Genomic DNA, 13,068 nt, shown 5'->3' with positions numbered 1-13,068 from the left:
AGTTTTAAATATGTATCCAGTTGTGGATGCCTCTTATCTGATGAGTTCATCTCCTCCGCAGTTTCGGTGTCTGAACTGCTCAGCTTCGCAAGTCTGCTCTCAGGATGGCCCTTTATATCAGGTAAGAGGCACTCACGACGGTACATATGACCCTAATGATGCCCACCATCATGGGGATTGCTTCATCCCAGACTCAAGTTCCAATGACATGTAACTTTGCAAAACTAGTATTTATTGGAGCTACAAAACTTCATCTTTTCTAGTCCCCAAAGTTTCCCACTATTTTAGTTGTCTTGAATTATCTATTTAATTTTACTGAACTAAAAATGAAATTATAAATGTTAAGACCATTATTTGTGAGTCAGAAATTGTTAATAATTATGAGTTTCAGCCCTTGAGAAATCTCTGCTCCTTACCGAACACTTCTTTGTATAAGTGTTTTGTTTTTTTTTAATTAGTCATTCACCCACAAGTGAAAGGTAAAATATGCCCGACTAGGTGAAGCTAACTTACGGCAATAGCTCACTGTAATTGTGAGCTTGCTTAATAGGCCCTGCCCTGTGCACTTGAATGGGGTTAATTACTCTTTTAATACAGAAATGAGTTAAGTGAACTAACTTAATAATGCACCCAGAAAACTTGAACATGGATCTGAGGAAAGTTTATCTAATAAAAATATGTTGTAAATGTTCAAAAACAGGAGAGACTAAGTGTAGTATAGTAAGGATTACTGTTGAGTACAGAGATGATCTGTGATCAACCTTAATCCATATATTAATTATAGCAGTTCTTAAAAATCTGCATTGTTCTTTTATCCCAGAAATTAGCCTTCATCCTTGTTTCCTTGAAGCCAAGAAAAGAGAATTGTAATCATATAACTAATAACTAGCAAACTTACTCCAAAGTTGCAGTTTTAGGGTTGGGGTGAACACGCAAATGAATGTGTGCTAAGTATTAAAAGAACCACTTCAGATCATTAATCAAAAATGTTAAATTAGCAGTTTACCCAGAATTTCCCTCAGTCTTATTGTCAGTGCTGTGATATGGACATCCCCACACCCGTCATTAAAATGTGTGCTTTTTAGTATACACTGGTTAAGTCCTGATTTTTTTAGCAATGGAGTAAGCAAATTTAACAATTTTAAAGGCCGAGAGAAAATCATTCAGGGAAAAAAAAGTCATCCTCTTTACATTATGCAGTTAAGGGTGAGGAGTGAGTAAATAATTTAACTGAGCTGGTAAGATTTGTATGTATCTGAAGTGTTTAGATGTTTCATGCTTTTAGCCTCACAGCTGGTTTGGGGATAATGAATTGTAATGCTTCCCTTGCCTTTAGCTGTAACTCATTTGTACATGGTTCTTTGCTTATGCTCTTGGCACTGATGTCTGCTTATTTCCTTAGAAATAAAGATGTTCTTAAACTCTTATCTAAAGTATTAGAGAACAACTGGAATAAGGCCAAATTTTCAAAAATCCACACAAATTTTCCTTTCTTTATTCAACACTTCATTATAGATTATAGTCCTGTCAGAAAGTTGAACTTGTCATTGATAAGATGTACCTTTAGTCAAAAATTACCTAGAAAATTTTGAGGAAAAAATTAACACTTTTTTATTATAAGAAAATATTATGTATATAATGCTATTAACTTTTAAATTTTGTGAAAATTCCCTGAAATGGACAGTTTTCTAGGAAAATACCAATGGAATAAAATTTACCCAAGAAGAAAGAAAACTTAAATCACTGAGTCAGGAAGGACATAAAAAAAATTACTAAAGAATTACTTCCCTTTTTCAAAGGATACCTAAATAGTTTTATGGTCACATTCTCTCAAACTTTCAAGGAATAGATCATTCCTATTGCAAATTGTTTTAAATTATTGAAAAAGATGGAATTCTTCCAAATCCATTTTACAAAGGTAACATAATCTTGATAGCAAAAACTGACTCCAATTAGAAAACTAGTATCAAATCTCATTTTGAACATAAATACAAAGAAATAATATACTAAAGGAATAATAAACCAAGACCAAATAGTATTTTTATCAGAAATGCAAGAATGGCTTAATATTGGGGGGAGGGAAGTTATATATATATATGTATGTATATATATATTACATATATATAGATATAATATATATCTAATATATATGTAATATATTAGAAACATTTTATACACACACACTAAGTCAAATAAAAATCATCAGTAGATGCTGAAAGGGCATTTGATAAACTTTAATGTTAAGTCCTAATTTTTCCTACCAGCTTCTTATTTTGAAAATTTTCAAAACAAAAAAGTTGAAAGAACAATACAAAGGAAGATTTTTTACTTTTACTTACAGTTACCAGTTAACATTTTGCTACATATTCTGCTTCCTCTTTCCCTCTCTTCCTCTTCCCCTCTCCTTATCTTATTAATCTCTTTGTAAATGTATCTGTTGTTTCTTTGTGGAATTATGGGAAAGTAAATTGCAAGAATCAGGACAGTTGACCACTAAGTCCTTCAGCATATATTTCCTAAGATCAAAGACCTTCTCATATATAACCAAAACACCACGTCACGCACCAGAACTTTAAATAGGATATTAAATATTATAGAGAGATCAATTATCCCCTTAATTAAATTATGAAGCTTAACATAGTTCCAAACACACTTTTACCAGATTCTTATTTAACTGGACAAAGTCGGTCATTCTAAAGTTCATCAGGAAATATGAACTAGTGCTCCTGGTCAGCCACATTTTTAAACGAGTAGTTGGGGGCATGTGCACTGCCACATACAAAATGTATTCTAAAGCTGAAGTAATTAAAATAGGGTTCTAACTTAAACAAAGACTTGTCAATAAAAAGAATAGCTCAGGAACAGACTCTAGTATGTGTGAATCTACAAAGAGTATTTCAAATCAGTGGAGGAAAAAAATATTCGTTTACCAAACATCCATTGAGCGCTTAGCTGTGCACTGGGCACTTTGTTAGGCCCATGGGACACAGAAGTAAAAATGAACAAAATTCTTTGCCCTCATGGAGCTTACACTCTAATGATGGTAACAGGAGAAAAATGAGTAAAATGTGTAGTGTTAGAAGAAAAATTAAAGTAATTAGAGTATTTTAGATAACTAGCCAAGGGAAGACCTCTGGAGGTGGTGATTTTTGATCAAAAAGAAGTGAGAGAAATAGCACGTGTCTATCAGGAGTAGGCGCTCCAGGCGGAGGGGACACGATGCAAAGATCCGAGGAGTGGTCCTGTCTCGTTGTTTGTGGACTGCTGGAAGAGACAGGAGTTGGCAGGGGGAGTTGGTGAACTCAGAGCATAGACGTTGGGGCTGGGTGTGATCTAGTAGGTTTGTTTTCAGTAAACTGTACTGAGACTACTGGGGTAGTGAAGGGGGGGTTTCAATCCATACCTCACATTATATGAGTTCTCATGGCTCACAAAGGGAAATGTTAAAAATCATACCAGCTGGGCCGCCCGGCTGCACAGCGGTTAAGTTCGCACGTTCCGCTTCGGCGGCGTGGGGTTCACCGGTTCCGATCCCGGGTGTGAAACTGGCACCACGTGTCAAGCCATGCTGTGGTGGACGTCCCACATATAAAATAGAGGAAAATGGGCACGGATGTTAGCTCAGGGCCAGTCTTCCTCAGCAAAAAGAGGAGGATTGGCGGCAGATGTTAGCTCGGGGCTAATCTTCCTCAAAAAAAAAAGAAGAAAACATAGTTGAATAATCTCAAAGTGGGAATGGCCTTTCTCACTGTGTATGTAAAAGGGAAAAGAAGACAAACTGAGTTGACCGTTAATATTGAAAAGTACATAGCAAAAATACCATAACTAAGGAAATGTTTGCAATGTATGACAGGACGCTTTAATGTCCTTAATGCATAAAGAATTCATACAAATCTCTAAGACAAAGTTCAACTTTCCATAGAAAAATCAGCAAAAGACGTGGTTAGGCAAGTCACAAAAGAAGGAAACAAAACTGGCTAATAAGCATACAAAAATGGTTAACTTCTTTAGAAGTCAAGAAATGAAAGAAGAAATAAAACGCTATTTCATGCTTATTAAATTGCCATATTAAGAGGAAAGAAAGGATAGTACTCGTTATTGATGAGGTTATTGATGAGGCTATTGAAGAATGAGCTTTTATATTTCCTTTGGAGTAAAAATAGAACTTTTTAAAAGTCCAGTGTGACAGTATTTATCAAAAAGCCTTTTAAAATGTGTTTGCTGTTGGGACCAGCAGTTCCACTTCTAGGAACCAACCCTGGGAGGGGTGGGGAGTGGAGAATAGATCATTGGGTGAAGATTATTTGTAATAGCAAAAAAAGAGAAAAAGAAAGAAACTAAAATACACTGCAAAAGATTTATTAACAACTTATGATTCACTTCTATACATTATATACAGCCTTTAAAAATAATGTTGGGCCATATTAAATAGTATAGAAATAAATTTATGGAATTTTTAAATGGATAAAAGTATTTAACAAGCAATATGTGTAGCTGATTCCAGTTTTGAAAAAAAAAATACGTACATAGACAAAAAGACTAGAAGGACATACACTAAAATGATTATGGTGGTTAACTTTGGATGGTGGGATTTAAATGATTTTTCTTTTTTCTTGGTGCTTTTCTGTATTTTCCAAATCTACAGTAAAACCAACTTACCTTTGCTTTTTAAGAAAAACTGTACATCAGTCAGTGTTACCATTTTCTAAAGTTATCACATTTGAAATATATACTTTATATACTTTAGAATTATCTGTTCTTTATTTTAGTACATGATGAGACTGAGGACTGGAAACTCACAAAATGCGGGTCCATTCAGTGCACTCACTCAACACTCAGAGGAGTGAGATGCCGTATTTCATTATAGTGAGTGCACTGCCATTTTATCTCAGAAAGCAGGCTGAAACCCAAATAGAACTTAAAGTTATCTTCACAATTTCCAGTATTCTAACTCATTCCAATAAAATTATTAAACTTTATATGTATCATAGAACAAACACAAATGATTACTTGGAGGGGAAAACAAAACCATTTTCAGCCAAAAACTGGGGAATCCCAATCAATGATAACCAAGCCATTTTGCCTCGCTCACTACCTTCATCCTAGTAGAACTGGTGATGGATTCTTGTCTATATCATGAATGGATTATAGAAGGAGTGACTTAATTATTTTCAGAAAGTGTGCAGATTCAGCAGAGTCAGGAATGAAAAGCAAAGCTGGAAAGATTGTTATCCTGCAGAGCACGCCGTGGGCTGGGGTTGGGTAGAAAGGAAATGAGTGAAATTAGGGTGGACTGTCTAGGTAACAGTCTCGAAATCTGGCTGAGCTCTGGAAAACCCAGGGAGTTTTGTAAAATACAGATTTCTGTGCTACATTCCCAGATACTCTGATTCACAGGGAACACAATAAAGTTTAAAATAAAAAACAAGTAAACAAAATTTCAACCAAAATAGATTTAGACCATGGAAACCCTGAGAGACTGAGAATTTTAATCCAGCCCTTAGAAAACTGGCAGTGACATCACCTACTTCTTCAACTGGAAGAGCAAGACGTAGGGATTGTCATTCCTACCCTCCAGTCCCTTGCTGAGCTGAAGGAAGAGAGACTTCAACACTGGGTCTCCTCCGTTTGTGATATGTAACTTAGCTGTGATAGTACAGAAACGGTTATTCTCAGTCTATCCCTCTCGTCTATGTGAAAGCATACACAGTTCTCTGTACTGGATTTTTGTGTTCACCCTCACTAAGATGAAGGGGAAACAGCGGCCACTTCAGCCCTTTCTTGGTTTCATGAAAATAGCTCCTCAAAATTTCATTTTAAAAAGGGAAATCTGCAGCTTTAAGAAAAGGAAAACCAGTAGTTCCCCAGACCCTTTCTGACTTTGTGATGTTAGGGTTCTATGTGATATGATAAAATAGAGGGTAAAAACAGATGCAGAAGTAGTCGTGTGGCATACGCCTTTTATCCGCAGAAGCTGTTTCCTCCCCAGTACCGTTTGTTGATGTCTGTTACCTTTTCTGCATAAAGCAACATGAAGGACGATCTGAACCATTCAATTATATAATAGTCAAATCAAATATTTAATAGTGCTAACTGACTGTTGAAAGGAGGCAGTAACCTACATGTTTCATGTAACTATTAGCTACTTGCTTTTCAACATTTTTTAAAGGACCATTAAAATAAATTTTAAATGCTACAAAGAAAAATAGTGTCAAACTTACTAAAAACTGTGATTTGTGAAAACCTCTCCAGTTTCATAAATTCATAGCAGGAGGTCTCTGTTAATTTGTGACTCAGTGGGCCCTCACACACAGCAGCTCTCATGGAATCCAGCCTGCAGACCTGTCTTGTTCAGCCTCACAGGGTTAACGACTGAAATACCATTAAGCATTCAGTCCTCCACAGGCCCTGCATCTAAGTGTTATATTAGTACTATTCACATGTGCAACCAGTATGACATCTTTAGGCCTTTGAACTTGACCTTTGTTGCATAGAATGGAAAACTTGACTGAGTGTAGAAAAATAATGGCAATTTAAAAGCAGTGTTTTAATAATATTTACAATCTTAATTGTCATAATCATTAGTACCAGAAAACATTGTAAATTATAATCCCAGATTCTTAAAGCCTTTATATGTTATCTGTGTTGTTTGATATAAACACAGACTTATTCATCATCTGTTTTTATTTTATAGTCATACCCCATGGTATTGCAGTATCGACCGAGAATTGATTTTGGTTAGACCAAGGGCCCTAGATGCCACTGAGATGAATCCTGCGCTGTTTGTTGACTCATCGGCAGATTGCACAGGGACCGGTGTGTGGACCAGAGGGACACAACCAGATTTCTCAGCATGCAAATAAGGCCATTGTCTGTCTCTAAATTGTCAGTTGCATTTATGTTGTTTCTATTAAGAGCAAACCAAGTGCCATTCTGCTACTGAACCATCTGCATAAGGTATCTGTGGTGTCTCACAGTGTACAATACACGTCACGGTGGAAACAAGTTAGCTGTGCAGCCATGATTCGGCCTTTGGAATATTTTGCTTGCCTGTTCCAAGATTGTTCTAATGTTTAATTACACTAGTAATATGGCTCAATCTTTGTGGTGTTGCAGTTTTTACATACTTACTGTTTTATTAATTCTTGTTTAAATAGAGTACTGTACAAGAAACAATTATTATATCTCGAAATTATTTTGTATGGGAAGTGTATCTAGAAAAGTGGTTTTTGAGCCACTGTCCTGTTCTTGGTAAGCTTTTTGTGTGCAAAATAGTTCACTCTTGAGTGTGCAAGTCCTTTTGGGAAGAATTCCAATTATTCTTTAACATTAGAGCACATTATAATTGTAGACATTTTGTCATATGTCTGTGTAGTCTACCAATTGCACAAGGAAGGCAGATTAGCCCTCCAGATCAAAAACGTATGTGACTTCTTAGAGAGCTGAAGTTAGATTCACAACCATTCAAAATGTTGGCAGCTGATCACATTTACTTCTAACAAAATTAATGTGTAAGTAAGGTTAATCTTCTTTCATAATGCCTTATGACAAGCGGGTGCTGCTTCATGAAATGTCATTGTATGCCCATTTTATGTATGCATCATTTTATTGTCACCCTCATTCAATGAGTACATGGTTTCTCTTTTTAAGTTGGCCTTAGGTGTGTGTCATTTGGCATGCAGAGGATTTTGATGATTTTAAAGATTAGGATTTTTAGAGCAGATAACATTAGCTATTTTATGTATTTCAAAAATTTCAAAGCAATTGTAGATTAAAATTGTCACCTATCACATTTCCAAACCATATGCATAAAATAGAATAAATGCAGTGTAGTAGATAAATACGCTAACCAAAATTAATGGTTTGAGGATATTTCATTTTAGATCCTGTAGTAATCAGGGGGAATGGGATTACCGTTTTATACATAAATTCCGTTAAGGTCTGAGCTGTGACAGTGTCTCTGATTTGGTGGTTCTGTTAAGTCTTCCATTCATTTTGAGATTAGTCCGCAAGTCAAAGAATGTCTTGTTATCTTAAATTATATGAAGAACTTCATTTTAAACCTTTTAAAATTTACACTTGTTTTAAAAAATCTTCTTTGAAAATTAAGTTTTATTAATTGCTTCAAAATAAGTTAGCCTCAAACTTAGGAAAAAATCTTGAGTGTTAGGACAAATATTTGTTTTAGAAGTCTGACATGAGCACAATCTGTGTGTTACACACATGGTTTTTATACTGTATACATGTAGACGTGCTGCATTTTCCAGTAAAATGTATCACAAATTAATGCCTTCTGAATCTCAAAATGTACAACTCTAAGAAACAGTACAAAATACAGCTAAATTTTGATGCATTTCACAATATAAGAGGCTGAAACTTCATAATTATCTTTTCCGTCTATCTTTGTTTCAAGTAAAAAAGTTTATATTAAAGTTTTCTGTTGTTTTTGTTCTGACTTGTGAAAAAGGTTATGGCAATACTTTCTTGTTTCATTTTGTTAGATTGTGTTTGTGCTCGCAAGGGCTCATAAGCAGAATTTCAAAGGCAGATTTTTGTGAACTCTTTAAATGGTTGGAACAGACCATTACACTCAACCAAAAACTGAATTGACTCTAACTACAGAAATTATTTTGTCATGCTGTGAAATACAATTCCCTGACATCCCTAACAAACTGTAAAATTTATTATAAATTTGTCACATCAAGGTCAGTAATTAAAATAATGTTTTACATACAGAAGTTAATTTTAATTAACTTAACTCAGATTGAATTGAGAGTGCATTTTAAAAACCACAAATGAGACCTGGATGTTTTTGGGTCCCCAGCCAAAACGTACAGCCTTAAATGAGTTTTATATTCAAGATCTCTTTAAATTTGGCCTGTTGCCTCATCATATGTAATTTCACTATTTTCCAAGGAAATATATAGGAAGCAGTTATGGAATTGAGAATAGTTTTATATAAAATTCCTTTATTAATGTTAATGTATTAACATTTTTATTGAAATGCAATGGAATATGTGCCAAAACGTGAAAACTTACAGAGAGAAGGGCATCCAGTTGTCCTTTGGGGAAAGGTACACATTTTATGATGGTCCTGAGTAATCCGGTGTTACTATTAGAACCACAGACTTCTTCAACCAACCTCTTTTGGTGTATTCAACTATCATTTTCTAAGTATGGGACTACTTTCGTGTCGAGTAATACACTAAATCCCCAGTTAATTATTCCCTAAGTCAGGATGTGGAATTTGTAAGAAACCAGGTATAGAAAAAATATACAGGCAACTTTTGTGGTTAGCTTTATAAACTTAGGGTGCTAATAAAACATTCTTTATCTCAATAACCTATGGGAATAATCCTCTGAATCTGCAAAATTGGAGAATAAAAATAAAATTAAGTTTTTCTTTAGCCTGTTGTTCTTAAGCAATACACTGAAAGACCTTTACTTCCGTAAAAGATTTTGTTATCTGTTTTCTCTGCCTTGGATATCATAGATGTAAATGGATCAAGGAACTTTGGATATAAACGCCACCTGTGGTTTATACTCATCACCTTAACTGAAGTCATCATGTTAGTTAACAGAAAAATCAGAATATGGCCTTTTCTATAGATTAACAAAATACTTTAAATATAAAAAAATAAACTAAAAGACTCATTAACGAGGCGATAATTAGGTCATTCATTCTGGGGTGCAGGTACCTTGGGTAATATCTTTTAACTACTTTTAGAAAAGTATATTATGTCTTTATTCATGGAAAATCTGTCCCATACTAATATGCAACATTTTATAAATTTAATGAGTTTGCTCAACTATATTATACACTCAAGTGGAATCTAAATTTAAATGATTCTTTAAGGGGAAAAAAGTGTGTTATATACTATTGTGAACTGTTTAGCTTTATTGAAATATTTAAGAGAAAGTGCCTCATTGCTAAAGTGCATTTCTGTTTTAGATTTATTGCATACATTGAGTTATCTGTACCTGTCTCTTATGAATGGTTTCGTATCTAAATAGGCACTCATAAGAGTAATCTCTTTTTGAAAGATTTTCATAAGAAAATAGATATCGCCAAAGATATTTTACTGTTAATTAATAACCATGTTGGAGAGACAGTTTTAACAGTTTGGAAGTTGGAAATTTTTAGATTGCAATTTAATTTTATATAGTTAGGCAATAACCTTGATTAATAGCAAAACTATCACCAAAGAAAGGCTTTAAACTGAATTATCACAGATCAGTCAAATGCAGGTTTTTCTTGCAGTAATCAGAGTACAGTTCCTTTCAAATATGTTCATTGTTTTTCAGAACCATCTGACAGATTTTAGGAAATCCTCAAAGGTGAGAGAGATAAACACAACAAATAGCCTCCTTCTGGATGAAAAGCGCGAGAAATACATACTTTGAGAAGAAAATTGAAATTGAGGTTTTAAATTCTAATTTGAGAAGCTTTTTATTCCATGGAGGCAGTATAAACTAAAATTATGCTTATTTAGTTTCCTGAGTTCTCTGTAATATGGGAAATTTTGTTAAAGACAGACCTTGGGAAAAGTGCCGACATGCTTACTTGTATAGAAAATAGTATATTCTATTGGACTTACATAAGTAAGTGCTTTTTCTGTAATTAAAACAAAATTTTCATGAAAGCCTGTTTTTCTTCCCTTAAAAAGTAACTCTGTCTTGTTTCTCAGCAATGGCTTTATTGTCATTAGCATTTAGCCATACAGCCAAATCTGGCAAAATGGGTCCCAGATCAAGAGCATATACATCAAGTTAAGCACTCTCCCTACACCGTTCCCTTTGGGCGCTCCTGGAGTGGGCACCTTAAAGGTGAAGCGCATGTTGTGAAGTCTTTATGATGGTGAGCCTCCTTGTGTAGGATAAAACTCTATGACATGCTCTGGTTTATCAGAAGGAAGTTTTCAGCAGGCTGTTTTATACCAGTAAGACGTTGGTTGGTTGTAAGAATTACAAAAATGAATGAGTTTGCCATACTTTAATTTTCTGGATTAGAAACACAAAAACGTGAAATGCTATTATTATTTTAAGATATATATCCCTGCAATAAGGAGCATAACATGTTCCAGATCTAGTTTATGAAAAATTGAAAGATACGCTAGAGACTCAGAAACCCTTTCAAAGCACAAAATAACCAGCTGTTTCTGGATTTGCTTGATGGGCCTAGTTCACTAGTATTTTAATGGAAAAACATCAGATTGAAAATTCATTAAAATGTGTTTAAATATACATTACAGGGTTTTCATAATTTTCTTTTTCTTAAAGCAATGGCATTTTCCCAAAAATTTAAAGTGATTCTCTTCCTAGTGTAATGTAGTTTTCACAAATAGTGTGTTTACTTGCTGTCCTTACTATATTTTCAAATAGAATCAAAATGCTTGAGCACTTCCTTTTCAGAAAGTTATGAAATTAAACTTATTATTTTAAATGCTCACTAAAATGTGTCTGTACTCATTATGCCTTTTCTAGGATTCGAAACCAAGACATTGTTCAGAAATGCTTTTTAATTTTAATTATCTTTAAATCTAGAATCAAGCGAAACAGATATACGTTAAATACCGGTCTAGTTTTCTTCCATCTCTCAGAGCTTCATGGAATAAGAAACTGATCTAGTACAAGTGAATATTGGACATTTCTGGGCAATCTGGAGATAGTAAACAGATCATTTCTCCGTAGACTTCCCATCAGTCCACTGGCACAGGAGTTCTACACATTAAAAGTGTAATGGGATCAGCCTAACATTGTTTGGGGTCGGTTTTCTTTTGCTGTATTTTTTAGAACGGGGTTGGGGGCCTAAGTGTCCTTATGAAGCTGTGGTCCACGACAAGAGCTTGTGGGGGGAGCGCCAGTCTTCTGCGTTCCTGCATCTGGCAACACAACAGCAAGCATCCGTTTTAATAGAGTCGCCCTCACATTAAATAAAACCATCATAGAGTATATTGTACAGTTATGTTGCTAATTTTCCTTTGAAATATAAAATATTTTAAGCTTTTTTTGTCAAAAGTGGTAACATCTTAATACAAATAAAAACCTTTTTGTGGTTGTAAGATTTAGCTTATAAATCATTCAAATTGAAGTGAAAGAATTACCAGGTCATTGTTAATGACTTAGTCTATTAAGAATATATGTATTTTTGTAAAGGAAAAGCACTTGTAGATATTTAATCAGTACAAGATATATGTCTGTTTTGCAGAAATAAAATGCTGCTTAGAGATTCTCTTTAAATGTTTTTTATTTTTGTGCTCAAATGTATTTTCTGTTGATCTGTGGAATGTTCTGTACAAAGCTGTATGGTTGTACTGTTTGGCTAGATACTTTTGTTTTTTAAAATCTGGACTTAGCCAAGTATATTTGACCATGTTAAAAACAGTATCTTTGTTATTAAAAATTTGATTGCATAATTTGCTGTCTCCTGTGATCCTTAATATTAGTAGTTACAGATTGCAGCCTCTATTAAAGTGTCTCTGTTAAGTACTGCTGTAGCAAATTTTAGTGAAGTTTTTGACTATTTGAGATCAACCATTTTCTGAAGATTCTTGAGCTGTTTAGTTAAGATGGCAGACTGCCCCTCAAATAATACTCGAGGTGGACACACACACACTTTAGAACAATTACTCATTTTGTTAATCAAATCCAAATAATCTCTTGAAAGTAATTGGGTATCAAAGAAAGGCCCAAGTGAGTTGAAAGAAAGATTGCTTCCTCCAGCCAGTTACATAACAGCCTTGTATTAGTAAGACTTTTCATGTACACTTGCCGCAGGAATTCTGGTTCAGCTAAAGTAGGACATTCAAGTCAGGAAAGCTCTGCCCCATTATGACTTTGATGCCTGAAGCTTTGCTTTATGTTAGTGATACCACGGAGGTGGCTAGAAACCCCAGGCATTCAGTGAGAGATGGAAAGCAGCATTTCTGAGCAGGATTTGACTCCTTCCATCTTTTAGCTTCATCTTCAAGGCTGCTGCAGAGTGGGAAAGAATATGGAGGTCTGTGCATGGGAAGTGCTCAGAAATGTAGCACACGTTACTTTTATCACATGGCATTGGCCAAAACT

The 13,068-nt window shown here is 34.6% G+C and overlaps 1 protein-coding gene across 10 annotated transcripts in view; it reads left to right on the top strand.

The window, feature by feature from the left end:
- The window catches only part of PCGF5 (polycomb group ring finger 5), a 117,037-nt gene extending 104,621 nt beyond the window's left edge, over window positions 1-12,416 (top strand). For 5 of the 10 annotated variants that reach the window (XM_070262256.1, XM_023642796.2, XM_070262254.1 and 2 more), the window contains exons 9-10: window positions 62-121; window positions 6,695-12,416. In XM_070262256.1, the coding sequence (XP_070118357.1) occupies window positions 62-121; window positions 6,695-6,742 (108 nt within the window). In that variant the 3' untranslated portion in view covers window positions 6,743-12,416. The remainder of the gene's footprint in view (window positions 1-61; window positions 122-6,694) is intronic. The other 5 variants (XM_070262290.1, XM_070262268.1, XM_070262286.1 and 2 more) reach the window with 1 other exon arrangement.
- The last annotated feature ends 652 nt before the right edge of the window (window positions 12,417-13,068 follow it).

This window comes from Equus caballus, chromosome 1 (genome assembly GCF_041296265.1).
Source record: "Equus caballus isolate H_3958 breed thoroughbred chromosome 1, TB-T2T, whole genome shotgun sequence".
Lineage (NCBI taxonomy): Eukaryota > Metazoa > Chordata > Mammalia > Perissodactyla > Equidae > Equus > Equus caballus.
The sequence above is the reverse complement of the archived record's forward strand: the minus strand, read 5'-3'. Positions and strand labels throughout refer to the sequence as shown.